The 27404-nt window shown below is 34.2% G+C and overlaps 1 protein-coding gene across 11 annotated transcripts in view; it reads right to left on the bottom strand.

Moving 5' to 3' along the window:
- Window positions 1-436: 436 nt before the first annotated feature.
- The window catches only part of OXR1 (oxidation resistance 1), a 374848-nt gene continuing 347880 nt past the window's right edge, over window positions 437-27404 (bottom strand). For 7 of the 11 annotated variants that reach the window (XM_045861020.1, XM_045861019.1, XM_045861024.1 and 4 more), the window contains 6 exons: window positions 12190-12270; window positions 10314-10439; window positions 9402-9554; window positions 7337-7432; window positions 5246-5319; window positions 437-2351 (listed from right to left, as the gene is read on the bottom strand). In XM_045861020.1, the coding sequence (XP_045716976.1) occupies window positions 2216-2351; window positions 5246-5319; window positions 7337-7432; window positions 9402-9554; window positions 10314-10439; window positions 12190-12270 (666 nt within the window). In that variant the 3' untranslated portion in view covers window positions 437-2215. Of the gene's footprint in view, window positions 2352-5245; window positions 5320-7336; window positions 7433-9401; window positions 9555-10313; window positions 10440-12189; window positions 12271-18807; window positions 18982-27404 lie in introns of those variants that run through there. The other 4 variants (XM_045861022.1, XM_045861023.1, XM_045861030.1 and 1 more) reach the window with 3 other exon arrangements.

Below are 27404 nucleotides of genomic sequence, written 5' to 3'. Positions count from 1 at the left end.
GCAACAGACTTGTCTGTCTCTAGTTTTCCTCTCTACCAATCTATTTTGCAGAGATCTTCATGAAGTGCAAATTTGACCACCCATGTCATTCCTCCATTCAAATGATCTTAATTACTCCTATGAGAAAAAATAAATTTCTTTGCACTATGCACAACAGACCTCTTATGACATTAGTTATACCGTGCTATGCACTCCCCATCAAAAAACACATAATTAAAAAATGTCAAATTACTTTCACTTTTTCCATGTCAGGTTCCCTCTTACTCTCCCAGTTTTTAAAACCGCGGCACTCCCTCTACTTGAAATCATCCTTCCATCACCACCACCACCACCACCACCACCACCACCACCACGGTCATTAGGAACACTTTTTATATCTAATCAAAAACTTCTTAGCTATGAAAATAAATTGGCTGTCAATAAATCCAAACTCAAATTTGTATTTATGTATTTAATTTTATTTGGTATACACCACTATGACCTTATTTTAATTTAAATCCAATACAGGATTTTTTTTCATGATTAGTCAACTCCACAAAGACAATAATACTGCTGTGGAAGACCAAAGGCGAGGGGGGAACCCGATATATTTATTTACAATTCCCTATTTGTAAACATTTAATCTATATACTGTTACTAAGTTATAACGAGAGCTTTACATAGACAAGAAAAATGATGCCCTGCATTTCTATTCACATTCAGCAATAGCATATTAAATAGAACATCAGATTTTCTTTTCCATTAGCCTTATGCTTTCTTGAGATAATTATCTAAATTTTCAAAAGATCTAAATATATTTAAGTTCTATACAACTGAAACTACTTGAGCCAACATATTTGGCTTACAATTTCATTTTTAGAATAATTTAAAGTGCTATAAGCAACCTGGCAATCAACACTTTCTATAAGAACAAAACTACCTTTAAACATTAATTTACAAGATAATATACAATGTTTATCTGGAATAGCTGAAATTTCAGCACGAAGTCACTGTCACATGTATAACAGCAGGATTCTGTTTGCATAACATGAAGCTTTGAAATTAACTGATGAATTATTGCCATAATGGCTTATTACTGGTTTCCTACAAAAGAGGATAAGAACTACTAGTATATTCTATCGTTTTTTTCCCTTGAGGTCACTTGACAGTAAGTTTGCATATTCAACAAGTCTACTACTGAATTACAATATTGTCTACTATAATCATTGCCCTTTTATAACAGCAAATGCTAATGGTAACTAATAACATATACCACTCAAAAAAAATCACAAGTTTCTTGTCCTTTTGAACAGGAACCTACATTTTGGGAGTTGGTGTGCAATAAGGCTAAAACAAGAGAACTATAAAACAGTATACCTGACACAAATGTTGAAGAAATATGCATCTGTTTCATAGTTTTTGTACTTATAATGCCCTGCTACACTACAAATATATAAGTAGAATATTTTCTTGCTTGAGATATTAAACCCAGTAGGATCATCAAGTTCTCATTCTCCTTTGTCACTTTGTAACTATTTATCAGTTAATTCAGTGGTGAAAGCTTATGCCCAAACCTGCAGGTCATGTGCACTGCAGTCTGTTCCAACCAGAAATGTCCTCATGTTTCATTTTTATTAAAATGAAATTGAGAGTACCTGCAAAATTAATAAAGAGAATGTAGTGTGAATGAAAACTAGAACTCAGTGGTCCATGAGTACGCATTATTTTGGCATGTGTTTTGTCCTTAAGAATGGCTACGCTGAGCATGTTCGTAATTCCCCGGGCCCAACCTCATGAACTAGCAGTGTCTAGTATTCATTCCCTCAATGTCCCAATTAGACCGATCTGGTAAAACAATCAATATGATGTCAAAAGTAATAAACCAAGAGAGGTTCAACAGAAGAGCACCATCCGTTTAGGAGACTGAGATAACATGGACTATAGATGAGGTGGTCACTATGATTAAAATGCTGCCAAAATTCTAACAAAACCAAGCTTTTATACTGCATGGACCCACGCCATGGTCTAAACTGAAATGAACCCTAACTCTGGGACAGAAATGTGATTTAAAAAATAAATTTCAAATTATAACAGCAATAAATGGGGATACTGGGGATACGGACTAATTTTAAAGCACAAGTAACATGTTACATTGTATTGCTTCTTGAACTTTCCAAACAATGCTTGTCCATGTCAGGTTTGGGCCATTATCCTGCTAAGACAGAGAGCATTATATTTACTCAAAAGCCCAGATTTCAATGTCCTGGATAAAGAAATCTTCCTTCTTAGAAAGCGTATGATTTCCAAACGTTTTACAAGAATGGCTTCTTCCATGGTAGAGATCTCCATCAAGCCAAAGGGCAAATTCTCCCCTGCAACACATACAACAGTTTTAACAATAATCTCTTAAATACTTATGCCCCAAGTTGTAAAATAATAATTGCAGAGGCTGTAAAATAATTTAAACGAGACATTTCAAAATCCAACAACTCCAAAATCATTAAAATTTCCAAATCCTTCTCTGTTGTTTTCCACACCAGCACAACTGTGTTTTGTTCATATCCCATTATAAAATCACTTACTATACAGATCAAAGAATAAGATGAAAGCTCTGATACAAACTTCATATGGAATTAACTTTTGAGACAAGTGCTGCTCTGTTACTCTTTGGCTGACATTATGGGTTTCTCTTTGGCTCCATGGTTTTAATGCACAGGGTGGGGCAAAAGTAGGTTAACAGTTGTTTGTATGGAAAATAATACAATTAATAATTAATCATACAATATAAACTCTTTGTTTCATGTACTCACAACTGTAAACCTACTTTTCTGAATGGCACATTTATAACCTTTCCTATAAATCATTTCATAACAAGTCAACCAAAAATGAGCAATGAAACAGCAGATTTTATAGGATACTGGTGATGTACAATTTGGGTAATATTAAAAAAAATGGAATGACAAAAAAACCACAATGTCTGACCTGGTTAGGCAGTTTGCAACGTGACTTAATTGTTAGGAAAAAACAAACAACAAAAAACTCAACCAGACTAAGAGCAAGCAGCACAAAGTTCGGAAGAGCTTAAAGAAACGTGGGCCTCTGCAGCCCAGCCCCGAAGACTGTGTGGAGTGAGACTACTGACTCCTCTGGCTTAATTAACCATGAGCAATTCCTGAGGAACACAAGGTGGGGCAAAAGTAGGTTTACATTTGTGACTACCTGAAACATAATTTATTCTGTATTATTATTTATTAATTATTGGCCCTGACTGGCATAGCTCAGTTAGTTGAGCACCCTCTACAAAGCGGAAGGTCACCAGTTCCACCCCAGGCATTGCATACACCTGGGTTGTGGCCAGGTCCTGGGTCAGGGCACATGTGAGAGGCAGCTGATCAATGTTTCTCTCCTGCATCAATGTTTCTCTCCCTCTCCTTTCTCTCCTTTACCCTCTCTCTAAATATAAATACATAAAAATTTATTAATTATTATATTATTTTTCATACAAACAACCACTGTATACCTACACTTGCCCCACCTGGTATTTAACCTGAGTTTCCCAGAGACATAAAAGTTCCATATTATCTAAAATAAAATGTGGGGCTCAATCTCCACTTCACGGCTGAGGAAACACTAGACTTGAGTTTGCGCAAGGTCCCACATGTAACACACACTGAAGCTGGAATGAATCATGTCTGTTTGACTCCAAAGCCCACATTCAGTCTATCTCCATCATAATTTTGATTTCTTTGGGGCTCCTGTTTGGAATTCTGGAATATCAAGTGTCTGTAGCTCCCATTTTCTGAGCCTGTACTCTCTTTCTTTCTTTCTTTTTTTAAATCCTCACTCAAAGATATGTTTTTACTGTTTTTTTTTTTTTGAGAGAAAAAGATAAAAAAGTTGATCTGTTGCCTCCTGTAACATGCCCTGACCTATGAGGAACCCACAACCTATGCATGTGCCCTGAATGGGAATTGAACCTGCAACCTTTCGGTGCAAGGGATGATGTTCCAACAGACACATCCGCCCAGGGCTGTACTCTCTTTCTTCAAAGACAGTAAACTTGTCTTAATTTGTGAGCAAATTAGCCAAAGTTTAGTTTAGTTTGCTGGAATCATGTTGCACAATCAAAATCAAGTTCCAACAGGTATCTACTGACATTATGTATGTTATTTTCAAAAACACAGGCATCCTTAACAGCCTGAAATTATAAGCCTTTTGCTTGTGATGCCTTCCTGGAGAACTAACAAAATCCCATGAGAGACTACCATTTTGGGTAGGGCTGAATGACTGCTTCCTCTCTACCAAAAGAAAGGTATAATTGGAATATACAAACATATGCTGCTGATTCCAACAACTTAAGATAACATAGTTTTTAGTTATCTGGTTATGTCCTCCAGAGAAGGCTTTAATAACTAACCATGGTTATTTTTTAATCAATGAAATCATGTTTTCCAAACTCCTATCAAAAGAATTTGCTAGAGTCACTCAGAATGATGAATATTGTTTCAGGCTAATAAGACTCTGTGGCTTGAATATCCTCAACTATGGGAAACAAATAACACTTTTGTAAGTTTAGAAATTATTTGGCAAATTTTATGCCAGATCTTGAAGGAGAGACAGAAATATCAAAGGAAGAAGATGATGTTGGTTTGCTAAGCAAGCTATCTCCAAACACCATAAATGAAGTTGAGATACCAGAATAAGAAAACAAAGTTTCTCATAGTGCTTGCTATGCCAAAAAAATCAAATCAAGTTATTAATTGACTTACAATGTTAAAAGCAAAACAAAATATTTTAGGCGGAGTCACTAAAAGTTTTTGCAACATAAAATTTCAATTTTGTCTAAAATATTGGTCCAAATAGTCTCTAGGGTAGAATAACATGAAAACTACTGGACCTTTTTTATACATTGGGAGAAATAACAAACCACTATGGTATTTGAAAATTGGATTAAGTTCCACAGTATCAGTGTACTTCTTTTTCAAAATTAGAGTACAGAGCCACTGTACTCTAATAATAGGATAGGTTTTAACCAAAAAGGAATCAACTAAGCAACATTATAAAAAGAATAAATAAATATTCTACCAATGGTTTCAAATATTGCATTTAAGCACCTTCTTGCAAATAAATTATACTTTCTTAGTCATAACATACAAATTTGGATCCTAATGTCAAAACTTTCCAAAGATAACTAATTTTAAAAATAACACAAATAAATTTTTAAAGTTTCTTAAAAATCTTATGGTAAAATGTTCAAGAGACTTACCCTCCACCACCAAAAGCTAGGGAATCCATGTCTCCTTTGATAAAAAACATATTATCTCCTGTCCACTTAAAGACCTACATAAATAAATAAAAAAGCTTTAAATATGTAGATGAAAATGGTCACTAAACAGAGTTAGTTCTCCTGAACCCTAAATAGTTAACAAAGCTCAGATGGATAGTTAGAAAATCATAGCAAGAACAAAGAGTTTGAGCAGAAGGTTGTGGGACTTTGAATTTCAGTGTTTGTGTGACTAAATTTAAAAGCACATACATGATCCACTGCAATGTCATCTTCAATTCCAGTTCCTCAGAACTTATTTCTCTTCACACATACTTCCCTTTTCTAACTATACAGGTATTAAGAATTGGATGGTTGATAAAAATAGTTGAAGAAAACAGAAAATCAGTTTAAAACACTGATATGGATGCCATTAACATTTATTTTAATGTTAAATATAAATGTTAAACATAAACATATAGTATTTTGATATAGGGCCAAGGGCATTTCTTTGGGTATGTATTTTAACCACCATCATCATTCCTATATAAGTTAATGGCATATTCATGACTTCCAGTTTCAACTTCTTTAAAGAGCAGTGAGAACATAAAAGTACTTGAAAAGTCCAAGGAGAAAACTTCTAGATGTCAATAGCCCTAAAACGTATTTTTTACCTTTCACGGGAGTTTTACTGAAACCTAATACACAATAGCAATTTCTAGTACCTTACTCTTATCAAGTTTTTCCAAAGTATTCATTTTAGTTTTTAATAAAATAAACCTTAACGCTCACTTTTTCATAGTTATATAACATTTGATTAATTTTATTAAAACATTTATCAGGTAGAAACACCACAAAAAGTTTTGAGAATAAGGACGAACGGAGCTTAAAATTTTTGTAGCAACCTCAAGCTTCCAGTTAGGTGTGTCAGCTGACGTGTTTTATTAAGAGAAGGGAAAGCACTGGCTTTTCTGTTCAGCCAGCTGATTACACATTTGTTAAGAAAACAAATGTGTTTTCTATTTCAAATGTGGCTTCTATTTCAAATGTGGCTTCTATTGTGTTATTAAATCCTTCCTATTTTATTCATTATAGAAACTGTTTCTAAAGACTTTTTTTAACCAAATCTGTTGATTCTTTTCTCAAGATTCTAATTTCCTCTCTCAAAAAGGCTTGACATGCTGAATTTTAATGTACCTGAGAAGCTGGGGCTGCACTCAATGTTTTAAACAGGGTCACATGGTCACTAAAATTCATGCACACCATTTTATTTTAGATCTGACTGGCATTAGAATGCATCCTATTTTGCCATGTATAATGACTACAAACCATGGGCAAAACAATCCCTTGTATAATGTGCACAAAAACATGGGTGCGCTTATACACAGCAAATACAGTGTTCAATTTAAGTCAGTCAGGCTACAATAAAGAAAAAACTGGGTATTCACTTTTGAATTAAACACAAATAATTTATTTTTTAGGTGTTCAAGACATACACCATTAGGCTTATTAATTCATTAAAAGTTTCTAGGAATTTCACAGTGACAGTTCATAAACAGAACAGTAATAACGATGTATACGCCTTTCTGAGCCCATGATGCGTGTCTGGTACCATGCCAAGTGTTGTACATATAAGAGTCTCATGTAATTTTTATTTTTTAAAGGTTTTATTTATTTATTTTTAGAGAGAGGGGAGGGGAGGGAGAAAGAGAGGGAGGAAAACATCAATGTGCAAGAGATACATTGGTTGCCTCTCACACACCCGCTACTGGGGACCCAGCCTGCAACCCAGGTATGTGCCCCAACTGGGAATTGACCTGGCAACTCTTTGGTTCACAGGCCAGCATGCAATCCACTGAGCCACACAAACCAGGGCTCATTTAATTTTTAAACAACTCTGTTACACTTTATGGCCCATATTCTACCCACAAAAAAAAGCACAAAAACTGAAGCTCAAAATTATCAAAAAGATTGCTGTTTTCTGTTAGTGAAAAACAGATGAGAGTCAGATGCAAGTGCACGTGACTCCAATGTGCACGTTCCTTTCATTATGTCATCTCATTACAACCTGAATACTGCAGTAGCTGTCCTTACCTCAAACTCTGGACAGAATGTAAAAACAAAGGTCTCTCCAGTACCATAAAAGCCATCACTCACTTTAAATGGTTCAGATGCTAATGCACCAAAAACCTAAGGATTAAAAAGAAGGCACATTCAATGATATGACTGTTAATTTGTTTCATTAAGCAATATCCAATTATATATGTTTAAGTAAAATGCAAAAATTAGAAATCCAGTATAGTTTTATCCATTTGTATTTAAAAAAGGAACCATGATCAGTTGCTATATAATTCATATTAGTGCCAAATACAAATCATGTCAGTTTCTCGATAGGAAAAAAACCCAGATTTTTCTTAGTTTTAAAATCTAAAGAGATGCTGCTTATAACAATTGAACAGACCATCTTGAAAAATGGCCCCACACTGCAGGAGGACGTGCACGCACACCGCACGCACAATACAGATCACGCGCTGCTGTGGGAGCGGGGCTGTCAGGGAGGCAAAGCCCCGCAGCACAGGCAAACATCCTCCTGCTGAAAACACGCCGTCTTTCTCTTCATTGGCCAGTAAACTCCACGAGGGCAGCTCTTGGATCTGAATCGCTTGGCTCTGTTAAGGCCTTACACATTACAAGACACACAGATACCCTAAAACAGAATGGATGAGTCAAGAGACCTGGACAAGTCGTTTCAGCCCTCTGGGTCTAAGTTTCTACATCATAAATGGAATGTAGAGCATGTGACAAATCATCTCTACAGTCACTGTGTCTCCTGATATTCTATTTTTATAGTCTTAATTTTAAAAATAGACTTAATTATTGAAAGGTATATATTTTATGTATATAACATATGTACATACATAAAACATTCATGGACAGCTCAATTTTGAGTTATCAGAAAGTCCCATTTAACCTTAATTCAAATAAGAAACAGAATAACAAACACCAGAAGTTTTCCTTGTGCCTCCTCTGCCTCACCCGCTACCCCCACAAAGGAAGCCACTAGCCTGACAATACCATAGATTTGTTTTCCCCATTCATGAACTTTCTATAAAGAGAATCATAAGAAAGTTACTTTTTAGTGTCTCATTTTTAACTCATATTATATTTGTGACACTCATCTCTGTTAAGGCATGTAACAGTAGTTCATTTTTATTCCCTCAGATATCTTTTCTCAGATGTGGAACCTTGGGGAAGTTGATACACCTCTTTAAGTCATAGTTAACTTATCTTTACAACAGTATTGATAAAAATATCAACCTTACAGGGCTTTGGTGATTAATTAAGGTAATACATATAAAGTGATTAGACAAATATGCAATATAAGCACACTAAAGGTGACAGTAATAGAAGTAATGCTTTGTTTTGTTTAAATTAATATTGCTATCTGACCCTCTCATTACTCCCCAGTGTTGGTAATGACCTGAACTTGCCATTTTAGGAACACACCAATGCTTCTCTTGCTTATCTGTTGTTTTGTTCTCTGTATCATTCTTACGGAGAACAATTATCTTTAACTTTAAAAACTTTACGCATGCCTCGAGACTGTCAATTTCCACCCTGTCTGTGACCCTCATTCTCATCTTTGCCAAACAGATATGAACACGCCTTACTCCAAGCACTTCTTTTGTTTTTTTCTAGGTATTTATTACTTGGCATATTTTTCTTGGCACTAGACACAATGATATACTGTATTTTGCTGTGTATAATGAGCGCCCGTGTTTTGTGCACATTATAGACAGGATTATTAAACCCACGGTACGTAATCATTATACCCATGTATAATGTGCATCCTTATTTTTACCTCAAAAATTTGGGCAAAAAACGTATGCATTTATACACGGCAAAATAAAGTAGTTACATGTTCTTTTCTACCAGAGTATAATCCCTTTGAAGGCAGGAACTCTTTAAACATTACTCATGTTCATATCTACCTTCCGGAGCACTCAGTACTTTCTTGCATATTAAAAGTACTCAATGATTATCAGTTAAATTTAATAAAATGTACTAATAACAATTATTTTAATCAAAAAGATATATTAAAAGCTACTGTTACTGTAATCTCTTAAAAGGTAAGGTGTCTGTGTAGTTGTTTCCATACCTGCCCATCACTGTCTTTAATCACCATCAGCACTGGGGTGTCTAAACCTGTCATTGTACGATAGAGGGTCTTCAGGCTTGTGCCATGCTTCCCAGTTCCATAAATAAGAGTCCATGGATAGCCAATTGTTCTTGGTGGAAGATGCTTGGTAAGCTTTGAAAAATAAAATGTTAAAACTTACTTGATAGTTTATTGCCAGGATAGTAATACCAGTTGGAAAAGAATGGCACTTTATGAAATATAGGCTACAAAAAAATAACAGTAGAAATTATGATTCTATAAGATACTGAGATGTCTGAAGAATAATTGTACATTTCTTACTGTGAAGTATTAATTGTCTACTAGGAAAAGAAAGAATTAGGCTGAACAAGATACAAATTAGAACAGAGATAAGAAATATAAGTTACTCATAATGCCTTCTGTCGTGAATTAAGAAAAATATTGAATGGACTCTTCGCTTGATTATTAATTATTTCTTAAACAATGGGCTCCAGGGGCAGTCTGTCAGAAACCAAGCTTCAATACCTTTACCTGTGACTTTAACAAATTACTTAACCTCTTCATGTCCAATTTTCTTCACTTACAAAATGCACACAGTAAGAATACCCAACTCCTACAGGTGTTGTAACAACTATATGAGATAATCCACAAAAAGCACAGTATGAGAAATTAAATACAAGCTATTATAGTGGCCCACCTAAATTGCTTTGTTAATTTTTTAATGTTTGCTTACCTAAGTCTCCTAACACATTTACTATGTTTGCTATGCTGTGTTTACTTTTTCTTCATGGGAGAGGAAGACTATTAGCAGTAACCCTGCTTCTTCAGTTTTCAAAACAACTAAAAAGAGGCTTTTTTTTTTCTCTTAGGGGTACACACCCCCAGAAATACACATATGTGAGCATGTCATACCTTTTCGATTTGATCTGGCAGTAAAAGTTCACTGGGATCACTTAGGTTGGGTCGAAAAGATTCAGACTCCAGGTCTGCTTTCAGTGGAGCAACCTGCTTTGAATTTATGTCTTCCCTTGTAGTAATCTAAAGAAGGAAACAGCAGCAGCATATTAATATAAAATTGCAACACGCTTTCAAAAAACGTTAGCCTCTTGAGAGAGATCAAACTTTATACCTTAGAAAAAGTGGCTTAAGCTTTAATTTAGAATTTTAGAAGGCTCCATCTAATAATACCCAATGCAGAAAAAGATTTTTTTAACTATAAAAAGACATTTTCTCACCCAGTACATGAAGAAGGGCAGGTAATGAATGATAAGATCATACTTCTGTATAAAAGATCACTGCATGCACACTTCAATTCTTCTGATGAAGGACAAAAGTGACCCGTGCTCTTCAGGTGTGTTAGTTAAAATATGTGGGATCATTTTTTTCATGGTAAACATAAAATTTGCTGAAAATAACTTCCTTGGTGCTAAAATTTTAATTTAAAGAATAGTTCAATAAAAAGTTTAAGTTCACTGATGTGTGTTTGCTTTGATGAAAACATTACCATTTTAAAAAATGCCTTCACTGTTTTTGTGTTCTAAACGCTGAACGAATTTAAAAGTTTGTTTGTTCACCACTCTGTTTTAAATTAGATCAATTTGATGCATTAAAAAGAGTACATGCTTTTGTTTGATGAAAATGATCTCACTGATATTCTTAAAAATGATAAAAATATTAACTTAAAACTCCTGTACAATCACTGTTGTTGATACTTTTTCATATTTATTTTATTTTAATATAAAAAAACAATAATATTAGAAAATAAATTATGTGAAACAGCCATCATTAATAAAATTTTAAGTTGGGAAACAAGAGTTCTATTGGAGCAGATAACTAAAACGCAGCAATGCTCGGCAGCTTATGATTCTATACGGAAATGAAATGTAACCAAACCATTTTGTTCCTCTGACAGATTTCTTACCAAATCTAAACAGCATATATTTTCAACCAATACATGTTCAAGAACTGTATTGTTTTTTGATGAGAAGCTAAGCTTGAGCAATTCTCTCACATCATCATATTTTACCTTTATTTTGATGATGTGAAAGGTTAAAAAACAAATCCAAGGCAGCATGAAAAGCATTCAAAAAAAAGAAAAAAATACTTCAGTAGTTCTAGCAAAGCCATGAGAGCATATCATACAAAGAGGAAAACACACAGCACACAAAACTGGAAAATGATTTCAACTGTTATTGCTTTCTTTTTTTCCAAAAAAAAAATCACAAAGATTACTTCACAAAATTTTAAGAAATGTTATCTAGTTCTGGTGCCCAACCTATACTGTTTTCCAAAGTATTTCCAATACCAACCGGGAATACCTCAAGAACAAAACAATTTATTTCACTAACATATTTGATGTGGGGTTGATACAACTGAAGTAACCTTAAAGAGAAAATATTTAAAACCTTACTATCCATTAAAAATTTTCTCTTAGTACCACATCTTTCAGATTCTGTTTAGCAAAAATTCAATCTTAAACCAAAAGACAGTCTTCCAATGTTAAAATTAAATAAAAACTCATCACTCAAAGAAACATACAATGCTGAGAACAATTCTAAAGTGACAGAAAATTCCTCCGAATATTTTTCAAATGAAAAGATGATAGAAAGGATAATCCTACAGCCTTCAAAGCATTACTGTACTCGTTAGCACAAAAAGGAATTTTCTGATGGGCTATTTTAGTGCCACAGTCAAAACAAATCCTTCAAAAATGAGATCTGCCCGGACCAAAGACTGAAAACAGGGAGCAGTCAACCTCCGGAGGGGTTTAAGCTACTGAAGGGGGCACCTGGAGCCGTCTGCAGAGTGTGCGCAGTTCTTCAGTATTTAGAGCATCGATCCTGCGGTGATACTCAGCCACTGACACTACCTGAATGTGGAGACAGGAAGACAATAATTCCACTGACAATTGAGAAGAACAGCCAACAAATTTCTTAAAAATGGAGAAATTTAAATAGGGAAAGAGAACTGTAACAAAGATTTCTTTCCCCAACTCCATGCTGAAAATCCAAGAGATTTATATATCAAACTTCATTGAAATGTGCATGAACGAGTTTAACCACTATGTCCAACTAGTTCATAACATAAGACTTACTTTATGGATTGTTTCACAGAGACAGAATTTGAGTAATAAGAATTATAAAAGAAACACGTAAAATGTAACACACTTTGCTAGTATCAAAGATTATGACATCTCTAATCTAAATGTCTTGTTTACAAAGAAAGTGGTAGCTTCAACCCTTGTCTCCAATCAGTTTAGTTGAAGCACTGTATCCTAACAGATGCTGGAAAAATCTCCTCTAGGCAAAGGTGACAAACGTACCCATGCTATTATATGTGATCTGCATCGGAAAAAAAGGAGAGAAGGGAGCAAGAAAAAGATATGAAGTACATTTTAAAACTTAAGTCAGTAGGAAAAACAGGCTCTAGAATGTAGGAAAGTAGATTTTTCAAGAGCATATGTAATCAGCAATACCTTCTCAGGCATACTGCCTACTTCAGTATTTTTAAATGACTCTTTTTAGTTTTTGCCTCTCCTGTATCTTTTCTTTATGGTTGGTATTGTAGCAGTTACTTGTGAATAAAACTTGACAACCTTCCTACATTCTAAATTCCTAAGGGAAATTCTCTATCTTCTGTAATTGCCTAGACCAGTCTCTTGCACAGCACTGACTTTGAAAACTATATTTGACAGATAAACATTTCAAAAAAGCCACAAAAACAGACAGGTTTCCTCAGGTTGACACAACAGCTACAGCTTTTTCAGACTGTGACATAATTCCCCAGACAGTAACCACAATATAGTGACCTCTGGTGGTGCCATAAACATGTGTTGATTGTCCTGAGCTATGACAAATACCTCTTGTGATCAAATATGTGGAAGTTCTGGCCACCAAATGCAGTTAAACCAATCGGCCCATAGTGTTTAGATTTCTAAAAGGTTCTTGTTCTAGTCAACTAAAATTAATTAGCCACCAGTAAACATTAAGGTACCTCTATGGGTAACTTATGAAAGCTATGAAAGACATGAGAATAGAAAAAAGGAAAAGAAACTGCACATTTTTCCATTCTGGCCATTATTATTATACTGACTTGTGCAAAGCAGCAATACTTGCAGCATGACAGCTAACTCTTCACTTAGAAAGAAACCCAGTGCTTATGATCTCCAGCTCTGCGGCATCAGACAAATCTGGGTTTGGCCCCTTTTTCTATTTCTTCATAAAATGATAGAAGTAATAAGAGTACATACCAAATAGGGAGTTTATGTAAATAAAATGAGGAAATAAAATGGATATAAAGGATTGACTATAGTACCCAGCATATAGCAAATGGGAACTACCATTAACACTATTTTTACTTGATCATTTTTTACCTACTACCCTGAGTATTAAAGGATAATGCCTGAAGAGACTTCTCATTTATTTTTGATATGAAAATATTTCAATTTTGACAGCACAAATATTTTGTATGTCCTGAGTGACTTCTGAAATTAATTTTCCATTTTGGTATTAGATAACAATATTAAAGCCCTTTCAATTAAGAACAACAGAATTCTCAATGAACATGAAAAAAAAAAAGGTATTGAAAGTAAAAAACCATGGCCTTGCTTCTCTATGGTCAACAAAAGAAATCTCTACAAGATATTTAATGGTCAGTTATATTTTTCTTTCTTTTTCCCATGGCATTCAGTTTATTCAAGAGTCTCCTAGCCAAGTACTTTCAAACTGATGACTCATCTACTCTTCTGCATACCTTCTATCCCTCTAGTTAACACCAATCTTATTTCTTAAAGCTCCTTCTTTTACCATATTAAATATACTTCCTGAATGGAAGTGAAATTGACTAATGCTCTCAAAATGGAACAGTTGTAATCTAATTTCATCAACAGCACTGAGAGTAGGAGCTATCATTGAAGGAACCATGAACTGCCATTATAAACATTTGGTGAATTCAAAATTTCTTTAATATCATAAATCTACCTTTTCTCATTATATTTTAAAAAAATAATGTATTCTTTTCTGAGACTTACAAATGTATCACTTCCTTAACCTTCTAAATATTTACTCATGTTGTGATGAATGAAGATAGATAAAACTGTCAAGAGTCTATGAGTTAATAAAGAAAAGGGATCTAAAATGAAATGAGTACAGAAATATACCTCCTCTGAAAACAACAGAATAAAGAGATACAGAGGCCAGTATATATGATAGAGCTGGAATTGGTATTAATTTTTATCCCTTAGTAAATCATATTCCATGTATAGAACTTATTATTTTACCCAAAAGATTAAACGTAAGTAGAAAACATATATATTTCTACAAAATATCCCACATCACACTTTTAGTTATTAAGGATACAGAGAAGAGGAAACCAAGAACTTCTAATTAAAACTGTATTCACTGTCTGGCTAAAAAGTCACTTATTGAGGAATAAAGTGGCCTGCATATACTGCTAAGTCCTATCCAGAGGCACTAAGTACAATATAACCTACCCTCTGCAGAATTAAGTGCTTACTCTCTAGTCTTTGCAGCCTTTGACAAAGGATTCTCATACAAAGAAAGTGTTTCAAAGCACTTATTTTCACAGAATTACAAATTAAGGACAGGATTAAATCCACCTATCTCTGTTACAAAGGGACTAACAACAGCAACCTTAACAGAACAAAAGCTGAAAATAAGAGAAAAATTAATTTTTATTTGTTTTATATTTATAGGTTGTTGTCAATCCCATGAGTAAGAACATGTTCTTCTAGATATAAAGACCAATATTATGGTCTAACAGTCCTCCCTCTGGATGTCCAGTATTTCCCCCTAAGATTACCCCACAAACAAACCAAATACCTCCTTTCCCCCAACTGCCACACAGAGTAAAAGAAATCTGCGTGCCTTTTTAATTCCTAGCTTTTATTCTTTAGTAAAGGAGATGGGGTAGAAAGAAAAATATTACCTAATCATTGACACTTTTACTTACTTTAGTATCCAAAAATATACCCAACAGGAGGACATCGGAGTCTGAGCTGTAGCGTCCAACAAAGAGGACACACGGCAGCATCCCCGAGGTCACAAAATTCTTTTGTTCTCTAATTTCATCATATACAACAAAGTCATATTACAAAATAAAAAACTGGATTATATTAAAACTTTGCTCATTTTTGTCTTACATTAAAACTACTGCTTTCAAAGTTACTACTTTATGGAATGACATTAAATGAAGAGCAAATAGAGAATCATGAATTAGATAACTGGAGAATAGAATTGAGAGGTGAAACAAAGACAAATCCAGACTGAATTCCAAATAAAACACATCGAAGTTCTGATTTGAATAAATCTTCTGCATTTAAAATTACTTCCTATGAAGTATATTTGCAGATGACTCATCTTTTGATGAGAAGGCAGATATATTCACTGTTCTTTTAGTAAAAAAGAAATCTGTTAACTTCTTAAAACCATTCAATTACAATATGTATATACTGTTATTCGCTTCCTGGAACAATAAAACTAAGAAGTGAATCTCATAAAAAGGGAATAATCTCATTCTTGTAGCACATCAGGGGAAAAGAATATTCATGACACAATCTTGAAATGTATAAACCCACTATTATAGTTGGGGACTTCAAAACTCCTCTGTCAGTGACGCACAAATCCAGCAGTCAGAAATTCAGTAAGGACATAACTGAACTAAGCAGCGCCCTCAATTTATTTGGTCTAACTGACATGTAAAAAATCCTTCACCTAACAACAGAAAAACACACATTCTTCTCAAGCTCGCACGGAACATTCACAAGACAGAGCATATTCTGGGCCATAAAACACACCTCAACAAATAGAAATAACAAAACAGACCACAGTGAAGTTGAACTAGAAATCAGTAACAGGGAAATAATAGGAAAATATAAAAATACTTTAAAAAACACAATTTAAAGTATTTTGAACTAAATGAAAAAAGAGTAGCAATCAATAAAACTAAAAACAAAATCGATGGAGAAAAATTAACAAAACCAAAAGACAGTTCTCTAAAAAGATCAATTAAATTGATAAACCTCTAGCCAGACTAACTAGAATAACAGAGAGAAAACACAAATGAATTATATCAGAAATGAAGAGGGCCCTTACTATAGATCCTATGGGCATTAAAAGAATAATAGAGGACTATTATAAACAACTCTGTGTCCACAAATTTGACAGCCTAGATAAAATGGACCAGTTTCTTAAAAGACATAAACAACCAAACCTCACAAAAGAAGAAACATAATTTGAATAGACCTGTATCTATTTAAAGAAGTTGAATTAATAATCATCTTCCAAAATAGAAGGTACTAAGCCCAATTTTAGCCAACAAAAATGAATTAGCTACCAGTAAACAACCATCAAGGTAACTCAACAAAAAGCTACACAAACTTGTTGAAAGTTATGAAAGACATAGGGTACAAAAAAGAAAAATCTGGACAGATTTCCAGCCTGGCCATTAGTATTATATTAACTTTTGCAAAGCAAGAACAAAGTAGTTAGGGTCTCTACCTATGGAGTGTCTGGAATAAATCCAGATGGATTCATTGGTGAATTCTATCAAACTTTAAAAAAAAAAATTATAGTAATTCTTTATAATCTCTTCCAGATAACAGAACCAGAGGAAATACTTCTCAACTCATTCTATGATGCAAGCATTACACTAATTATAAAACAAAAACAAAGGCATTAAAAGAAAGGAAATACACAGACCAATATTTCTCATAAACATACATGCAAAAAGCCTCAACCAAATCTAGCAAATTGAATCTAACAATTTATAAAAATAAGAATATACAATGACCAAGTGAGATTTATTCCTGATATGCAAGGCACTCATAAGGTACTTCAACATGAAAAAAATCACTGATGTATGTAATTCATTGCATCAACAGGATAAAGAAAAAAATCATATGATTACATCAACAGATGCAAAAAAAAAGCACTATTCAAAAATCTAATACTCGCTGATGATTAACACTCAGTAACCTAGGAATAGAGGGAGCACTTTCTTCAACTTGATAAAGAACATCTACAAAAAAATCCTCCAGTTATTCAAATTAAGGTTTCTTATGTTTTTGATTAAATTTAGCCTCACAGTCCAGCTCTAGAAATTATCTCTCCCTCTCTCTACATATATACCACTCAGAGGCCTAGCCCACCCACTTCCCTGATAGTTAGCAATCCTCGAGGAAGCAGAAGATAGTAGCCCAAACTTGACTAACAGTCACAATGTCTGGACCTCTGGCAGACCAAAGGTAACATCTTGTCCTATGTTACATTTCAGCTTCCAAGTCCTAAGGTGGAACAACTCCGTGGCTACCTTCCCATGAAGCCAAACAAAACATCCACAATTTATTTTGTCTGTATGTCTAATAAATTAAACTGCATTAAAGTTTTAGCAAACCAATGGTGCTTAATGCAAATCAAAAACTACATTAATAGCATCACTGTTTTTTGGTTTAAAAAATAAAAACTGTGTTAAGTGGCTATTCTGAAAAATCTGATCAAAATTTTACCCAGTTCAATAATATCAGATTCCTAAATCCCTCTGTTATGATGTATCATATAAGCAAAAACCTGAAATCATTCAACTTTAAGAAAGTACTCCCAAGCCCAATTAAAAATAATAATGATTAAAGCCATCTTGGAATTTTTCATGCTTAACATTTAAGGTGGCAAGCTGCTTTGGCGACATCTTCCAAAGTCACTCCTGGTTCTAAGGAGACAGCTAGCCTTATTTAAATCACCTACAATTACAGTAAAAATAAAATTAACATTCATAAAATAAAATATGTTTCTAACAAATAATGCACACATTTATACTAAGAAATAACTAGGACTCTTAGAGAGTATGGTTGACTGATATTTTTCTTTACTAGACTATCTCTTCAAGTTTGGTAGTATTAGATAGCACTGCCTGAAATTTTCTGGATAGTTTCAAAAAGCCTTCTCTCAGATTGCTAAAATGATAGTCTTAATACACAATACTTTAAATGTATCTAGTTTGGGATCCAGTCTATAAAATTATAGTTAATTCACTCTTATTATACTACTCAATTTATTTTTAAGCAAGAAAAATATTCTGAATATTTTCCTACAAACTTAAAGCTTAAATAAAAAATTTAGGCAGCAATAAAGATTTGGTAACTACTGCTTATGTGGAATAGAAAAACCAATTTCTACAAAACAAAACTACAGTCCTTTATTCATTTCCTTTTTTAGTTTTTTTTAAAGATATTCAGGATTGGCAGAAATGACTTAAAGGTATTTTTCTGTAATCACACAATTTTATATTCTATGAATATTCTCTATGCTTAAACTTTCAGAATTGTGTAATTCTGCATAATGTCACCATAAAAAGATTAGTAAATACAAAAATTGAAGTCACGAAGATTTACCAGAGTATACTTATGATTAATTGGTTGATATCTTCTCCCTTTCTTCCCATACCAGAGGCGAGACATTTCCTTTTCAAGGCAAATTAAGTTACATCAGATTTCGTAAGAACTGGTTTAGAAAGCATTCTTTCTCTGTCAAAGACAAATTTCTAGCACAACAGCCCTTCCTACTACAGTGACAAAACAGTTTGCTAGAGACAAAGATTTGATTGACAATACAGAGAGCTAATCACTAAGTAGTATCCATTGCAAAGAGAGTCCTGAGTGGAGACTATAAAGCTGGGGAGGGAAGACCGGGTTTCCCATGTGTAAGTTTGGTTGCGCTGTACCAAAATGTGCAAAGAAAAGGGCTCAAAAGTTTAAAGACACAGTGCATGTATTTCCAAACACTAAGTACACTAAGAAATATACTAAAAATATCCTAGTCATAAAAATGTATTAAGTTGAGTATCCAGAGTCCCTCCCAAAGAACACAAATGACTTCAATTAACATTTTGTTTGCTCATAATCACAAAATTTTATTCTTTATATATATCTAAGAATCCTATAAAATGCATCTTTTATATGCGCATTTTTTAAAACAATAAGATGTTCTTTGAGGACCCTTCAAACCTCAAATTTCACAGAATGGCTATGTAAAAACCAAAGCCAACATAGCACAAATAAATCCTACAAAATATTCAAAGTGATCTGAAAATTTCTCTGCACAGCCCATTTTTAAATTGAATTTTCTAACATTTCTTGAAAAAGCACTTATATTTATTATGCCTACATACATACTTCACTAACTAGTAATAGGCTGAATATAACCAAAGAAGTAAAATTTTAAGATTTAAGTATTATTAATGCTATTAACTAAAATTGTCTAGTGCTCCATTTTAACTGGAACATCAATGTCGTAATAGTATACCTATAAATTTCTCCCACTTTAGGCTAAACCTGCTCCTACTCCTTTACCTTATGTGTATACACAATGACACCCTTTGTATACCTACCACCTTTCTAGTACACAGAAAAATGCACACTATACCCACCTACCCACATCTCTCTCCTTCTCATTGCCGCATGCATGTGCACAGGGCAGAGCACTCTATCCTGAACACCCTCCCTCCCCCACACACCCGCCATCTCCCCTGTGCCCTGTCTCCAACCAGCCCCACCACACTTACTGAAGATCTCATTCCCACAGTCTCCTAGAGGCACACTATAACCAACTCCACACTGGTGTCACTATACACCGAGTCCCAAATTACACCCACTCCTCCATCACTGCACTTGCCCTATACATACCGACAACATTACATAATTAGATGGTAGTGGGGTGCCATTTTGAAAACTTATTCATTACTTACAGCCACATTTTCAAAAGTTAAAAATATTATATGTATACCAAAATGAGGTTTAAATGATATTTTTACACACACACCAAGCACAGGATAGCTGTTAGCTGTCTATTCAACACACAACCCCATAGATTCTTCTAATACTGCTTTGATTTTGCCCGGGGATCTTTCCAGTCATGCGTTTCTGAGAAGGCTGTGTCCATGCGTGGGGAGGATGTGTCCTTACATCTGAAACAGTGGCTCTCAAAGTTCAGCCCGCATCACAGTTACCTGAAGCATTTGCCAAAACAAGAATGCTGGCCTTCAAAACCAGTTTCTGGTCAGGCAGACTGGAATGGTGACTTTAAAATAAATACCTAGATGCTGCTGCTGCTGATGGTCTGGGGACAATCCTTTTTTTTTTTTAATTTAATCTTTATTGTATTTTGTTCACTACCTTATAGGCTTCATAAACACCCCTGTCCCCCGCCATCACCGCACTGTTGTCCATGTCCACGAGCACTTTTACTTTTTTCCTCAATCCCTCCATCCCTAATTTCCCCCTTGCCTACTAGCTGTCATCCTGTTCTTCATCTATGAGTCACTTCCTATGGTCCTTGTTAGTTCAGGTTGTTCATTAGATTCCACATATGAGTGAAATCATATGGTATTTTGTCTTTCTTTGACTGGCTTTTTTCACTTAGCATAATGTTGTCCAGGTCTGTCCATACTGTTGCAAAGGGTAAGAGTTTCTTCTCTGTTTATGGCCAAGTAATATTCCACTGTGTAAATGTCCCATAATTGCATCATACACTTATCTATGAATGGACACCTGGGCATTTACACACCTTGGCCATTGTAAATAGCATTGCAATGAACACAGGGTTGCTTATGTTCTTTTGAATTAGTGTTTTGGGTTCCTTCTGATATATTCCCAGAAATGGGATTGCTGGGTCAAAAGGCAGATCCATTTTTAATTTTTTGCATTATCTCCACACTTTCCACAGTGGCTTCATCAGTCTGCATTCCCACCAACAGTGCACGAGAGTGCCCCTTTCTCCACAGCCTCGCCAGCACTTGTTTGTTGATTTATTGATGATAGTCATTCTGACAGGTGTGAGATGGTATCTCATTGTGGATGATTAGTGATGTATTTCTCTGATGATTAGTGATGTTGAGCATCTTTTCATATGTCTATTGGCCATGTCTGTATGTCGTCTTTGGAGAAGTGTTTCTTCAGGTCCTTTACCCATTTTTTAACTGGTTTGTTTGGGTTTTTTTGGTGTTGAGTCTTATAAGAACTTCATAAATTTTGAGTATTAACCCCTTATCACAATTAATATCCACACCCTGGCTGGTGTGGCTCAGTGGATTGAGTGCCAGACTGAGAAGCAAAGGGTCAGTGGTTCTATTTCCAGTCAGGACACATGCTTGGGTTGTGGGTCAGGTCCCCAGTATAGGGTGCAGAAGAGGCAACCATACATTGATGTTTCTCTCCCTTTCTTTCTCCTTCCCTTCCCTTCTCTCTAAAAATAAATAAATAAAATCTTTAAAAAATATTAATATCCAGAAATCAGTTGCATTTTTATATGCTAATAACAAAGTAATAGAAAGAAAAATGAAGAAAACAACCCCATTCACAATTGCTACAAAAAGAATAAAATACCTAGGGATAAACCTAACCAAGGATGTAAAAGACCTGCACTTGGAAAATTATAAGACTCTGAAGAAAGAAACTGAAGAAGATACAAATATGTGGAAGCACACACTGTGCTCATGGAGAGGGAGAATTAACATCATTAATATGTCCATACTACCCAAAGCGTCTATAGAATCAATTCAGTTCCTATCAAAATTCCAATGACATATTGCACAGAACTAGAATAAATATTTCAAAAATTTCTATGGGACTACAAAAGGCCCCACATAGAAACAGCAATCCTGAGAAAGAGGAGCAAAGTTGGAGGAATCACACTCACTAAAATCAAACTGCACTATAAGGCCATAATAATCAGAATAGCATGACACTGGCATAAAAACAGACACACAGATCAATGGAAAAGAATAGAGAGCCCAGAAATAAACCCACACCTTTATAGTCAATTAATATTCAACAGAGGAAGCAAGCACATACAATGGGCTAAAGGTAGTTTATTCAATAATGGTTGGGAAAATTGGACAGATATGTGAAGAAAAATGAAACTAGACCTTCTTCTTACACCACACACAGGAATAAATTCAAAATGGATCAAAGGCTTAAATGTTAGACCTGAAACCATAAAAATCCTAGAAGAAAATAGGCTGCAAAGTCTTGGACATTGATTGTAGCACTCTTTTATCAGATGTATCTCCCCAGGCAAGGGAAACAAAAGGAAAACAAATGGGACTACATCAAACTAAAAAGTTTTTGCACAGTAAAGGAAATCATCAACAAAATACAAAGACAACCCACAGAATAGAAGAGATTCACTGATACATCTGATAAGGGGACAATACTTTGAAAAACAACTAAACCACAATGAAATATCATCTCTCACCTGCTAGAGAGTGAGATGGCTATTATCAAAGAGCTGAAAAAAAAAAACAAGTGCTGGTAAGGATGTGGAAAAAAGGGAACCCCTGACTACTATAGGTAGGAATGTAAATTGGTTCAGCCACTATAGAAAACAGTATGGAGGCTCCTTAAAAATTTAAAATATAACTACCATATGACCCAGCAATTCTACTTCTGAGTGAATTTATTAAAAAAACTCACTAATTTGAAAAGATATATGCACCCATATTCTCTGAAGTATTACACTATTTACAATAGCCAAGATATACCACAGAATACTACTTAGCCATAAAAAAAGAATAAAATCTTGCCATTTGCAATACTATGTATAGACCTTGAGGGCATCATGGTAAATGAAATGATCAGTCAGACAAATACTATAAACCTCATTTGCATGTGGAACTCAAAACAACCACCACCATAACCACTACCACCACCACCAAAAATACCAACCTCACAGATAAAGATTACAGATTGGTGGTTGTCAAAGAGGTGGGTGAAATAGGTGAAGGAGGTCAAAAGATACAAATTTCCAGTTATAAAATAAGTCATGAGGGTGTAATGTACAGCATGTAACTGTAGTTAATAATACTGTATTGCATATTTGAGAGTTGCTAAGAGAATACATCTTACAAGTCTTCATCACAAAGAATTTTATTCTTAACTATATGTGATGACAGTGTCAAACAGATTTATTTTGACTATTATTTTGCAATGTCTACAAAAGCGAATCATTATGTTGTACACCTGAAATTACTGTTATATGTAAATTATAACACAATAAAAAACTGTTCAAGCTATTTTGAGTATGATTTTTGTTTATTGAAGTCAAGTGCTTCCTAATTAATAAGCATATTCCCTAGAAAACATAAAATGAGACCACTAAATGTCCTTCTTGCCCTTTCTTTTTTCATAGTGTTCAGAAACATGTTGCTAGACCATCTAAATTTGTCTAGACACCCCAGAGCTTAAAGCAGATGTCAGCTTGTCATTAGTATAAAATAACAGACTGTGACACAAAGCACTTTAAAAAACATAACCAGTTGAACATAATCTGTTCTCATAGTTCAGATATTAAATTAATAATATTTTCTTCTCTGTTTTCTTTATTGGGGCTGAAAGTATCGCATTACTGTACTTTATATCTGGTTTCCTCAGAATTGGGAGTGGTACTAGAAGCAACAATACCTAATCTACCATACTCAATATTTAAAGTAATATTTTAGAAGTAATTTTAATATTTCAAGTCATAAAAGTCTGTCATTCATTCATCTTGTCTCTTCTCAATCCACATTAAATTTACATTTTGGATTTTTAATGAAAATTTGAATAGTAACTGAGAAAGAATATTAACAGGTAGAGCAAAGCATTGCTTTACAATAGGGGTGTCAAACTCATTTTCACCAGGGGCCAAAGGGCTGAAGTAATTTTAGGACTGTATAAATGTAACTACTCCTTAACTGTGAAGGAGCTGAAATTACATTAAGCCATTTGAAGGCTACTGTGGCCCCCAGTGAAAATGAGTTTGACGCTCCTGATTTACAACTTTCCTGAGGTAGATATTCTTCTCATTTAACATTATTAGTAGTGAAAACAGACTGTATTAGGCATAATTCTGGGTGCTAAATGCGAATAAGAAAAAAATATATGAACAGACTACAACTAGAAATCCACCCCACAGCATAGTGCCTAATAATATTGTATTTGCATACCCAAAAATTGCTAAGAGGGTAGATCTTATGTTGAATGTTCTTATTACAAAATATAATAATAGTAATAATAATAATAATAATAATAATGGGAAGATTTGGCACTAATGAAAATGTTTATGGCATAGATTATAGTAATGATTTCATGAATGTACACTTTTTTGAAAACTCATCAAGTTATACATATTAAACAGGTATAGCTTTTACTGTGTCAATCATACCACAATAAAGTGGTTTTAGAAACATTCAAGACAGAAATGATATATAAGACAATTTGTATTTACACATAAATTCTAATTGTTTTTAATGCCTTTGAATTCTACCTTTTTCAGATTTACTGAATTTCTTCTGGAGTTATAGTTTATAATACTATGTGAATTGATCAATATAAAAATTAATTGCCTTCATCTGAAAATATGACCTCTCTTTATTTAGTGACTTATACATGGAGACTATTTTCATTTTGAACAAGACCAATTCTGTATGGATTTTGCTGGTTAGCTGAGAAGAGATAAAAAATGTTTTCTTTTATTTTACATAGTGGCTCAATTTTAATTTTGGTATCACTTGTGCTTTAATTAAAAAAAAAAGCCACATGTTTAATAAAATGAACATCAGAATACTCATATTTTGGCAGCTTAGGATATAAAATATTTACCAAATGGTTGAAGCCTTCCAATACTGGCGCTTCTTAAAAACTGCAGCAAAAAAAAGTATTGCAGCAATACCAAACTCCTGTAAAACTCTTCTCTGTGTAACCTAGTAAACAGCCATAGCAAGAACTCTGCTTAATTAATGGCAATTAAGAAAGCAGACTGACTCCAAAGGGTAATTATTAGTGAAAAACCAAATCCACTAAGGACATAATATAATAAATTTCATGGCCTACAATGCTAATATTAGGTAAAATTTTTATATTCATACAATTAAAATGGAGAACACTAAAAATTAACATCAAAACAGGAAAAGTCTATAAATGATTTAAAAAGTTATCTAAGAGGTAGATTCTAAAATATTTTGAGTAAGTATAAAATCTTTACAGATTTATGTAACAAGTAGTCAACATATTTACATTTATACTTACATTTAAATGAATAACCTAAGCTTATTTGAGAAAAGTGAGTAATTTGAAGCACCTAAAAATGAAAAAGTCATTTCAGAAACCAGAAATCAAATGGAACATATTTTTATCAAGACTTCAGCAAGGATAAGAAGTGGGAAGTAAGCCAGAGAAATTTTCTTCTAATACTAATCATTACTTTGAAAATGAAAAACATTAATATGTTATGTAATCTATTGGCATATGACCTTAGTAAACTTATATTTTAAAATTTTAACCAAACAGCATAAACCTGGGAGGTAAACTTCTATACAAATCAATTAAAGCTAATTTAATAAAGTCAATTTCTTTCTTGTTTTTTTATCATCCTAGTTAGCACTAGATGTTTTAGGAAGTAGGTCTGGAGTGTGAGAGATACTGAACTACGAGTGGTATAAAATTAACTTTAGAAACAAAAAATAAGAAAAACATTTTCTGCCTGTTCTTATGGCCAAAGGAGTGAAATTCAATCCAAAGGAAGTGAGATAAACAGCAATTTCAGCTTTAAAAGTTCTACTTTTAAGGCCTGTGTCATCAAGCAGCAAGCCCAGACAACACACATGACACTTGGAAACCTAAAAGTTTCAAAGGTCTGTACTACAGAGCCTCTTGAGGTTGGTACTTGGGGTTGAAGATGACATGGCCCAAGGGGTGCAGGAATGTGTTCTGAAACCACCTAGTGACAGAATACAAGTGACCTGTATCACTGTAGCATTATTTTACTTCATGCTAAGAAATTTACAAATTCTTTTTACATTACATCAGATAAATTAAGATGACGAATGCAAAGTTCACATGAACCTTCAAGATAAAACAGGCTTTAAAAATATTTCAGGTTTACTGTGATGGCTGCTGCTTTAGACTATACCACGGGACTCCTGGGCACATATCAAGTACATCAAACTTTACAGAATATTTGATGAAATAGTTCAAGAGGCACAGAACAATAGATTACAGCCTGGTATGTGCCCTCAGAGTCACTCCAAGGAGAGGGAAATCAACAGGTGATAGGAGTCTTTTAGTATGTAAGGGAGCTATGCCTGAAGGAATTGTATCAGCATGACTGCTCCTGACAGGAAAATATGTTTTCAAAAATAAAGGCACAGCCCTGGCTGGTGTTGCTCAGTGGACTGAGCGCCAGCCTGTGGGCCAAAAGGTTGCTGGTTTGATTCCCAGTCAGGGCACAAGTCTGGGCTGTGGGCCAGGTCCGCAGTTGGGGATGTGTAAGAGGCAACTGACTGCTGTTTCCCTCACATACCATGTCTCACTCCCTCTCTTTCTACCTCCTTTCCCCTTTCTCAAAAAATAAATAAATAAAAATCTTTTTACAAAAGGGCATAAACAATTAAAGAAACCTTTCTCTACAATGAATCAAATTTATGTTTTTGGTGTGCAGATGGAACACCAAGAAAAGTATTTTATACCATGTAACTTGCATGACAGAGACTTGAGAATTAAAGTATACCGTGATCAATACAGTCTGAAAGAATCTTCTGCAGCCTTAGCACCGTGTGAGTTTAATGCAATATCTGAAGTGGGGGCACACGGTATACACTACAGTGGTTTTCCCATTGATACTATACAATGAGGAGCTTTAAACAACACTGATAAGTAGGTCCTGTTCCCCCTAATTCTGATTTCATTGATTTGAGGTCATATGACCTTAAGCAATAAGATTTTTGAATGTTTTCCTACATGATTCAAAGGTTCTCACAGGTTGAGAACTTGGTATGTTAAAAAGATTATAGGCTCTGAATTATAAGACTAACTACTATGATTTATTACTATAAGAAGTAAATTTTCAGCCAAATAAGAAACAAGCTCAGAGAAATTATCTGTATAATAAAGATGATAGTCTATGGTTAAATAGGTCCCTCTAGATGTGAATTATCATTTGCAGGAAATTTGAGACA

This window comes from Phyllostomus hastatus, unplaced genomic scaffold (genome assembly GCF_019186645.2).
Source record: "Phyllostomus hastatus isolate PE091 unplaced genomic scaffold, TTU_PhHast_1.1 phas_scaffold_21, whole genome shotgun sequence".
NCBI lineage: Eukaryota > Metazoa > Chordata > Mammalia > Chiroptera > Phyllostomidae > Phyllostomus > Phyllostomus hastatus.
This window is presented reverse-complemented; position numbering and strand designations above follow the sequence as displayed.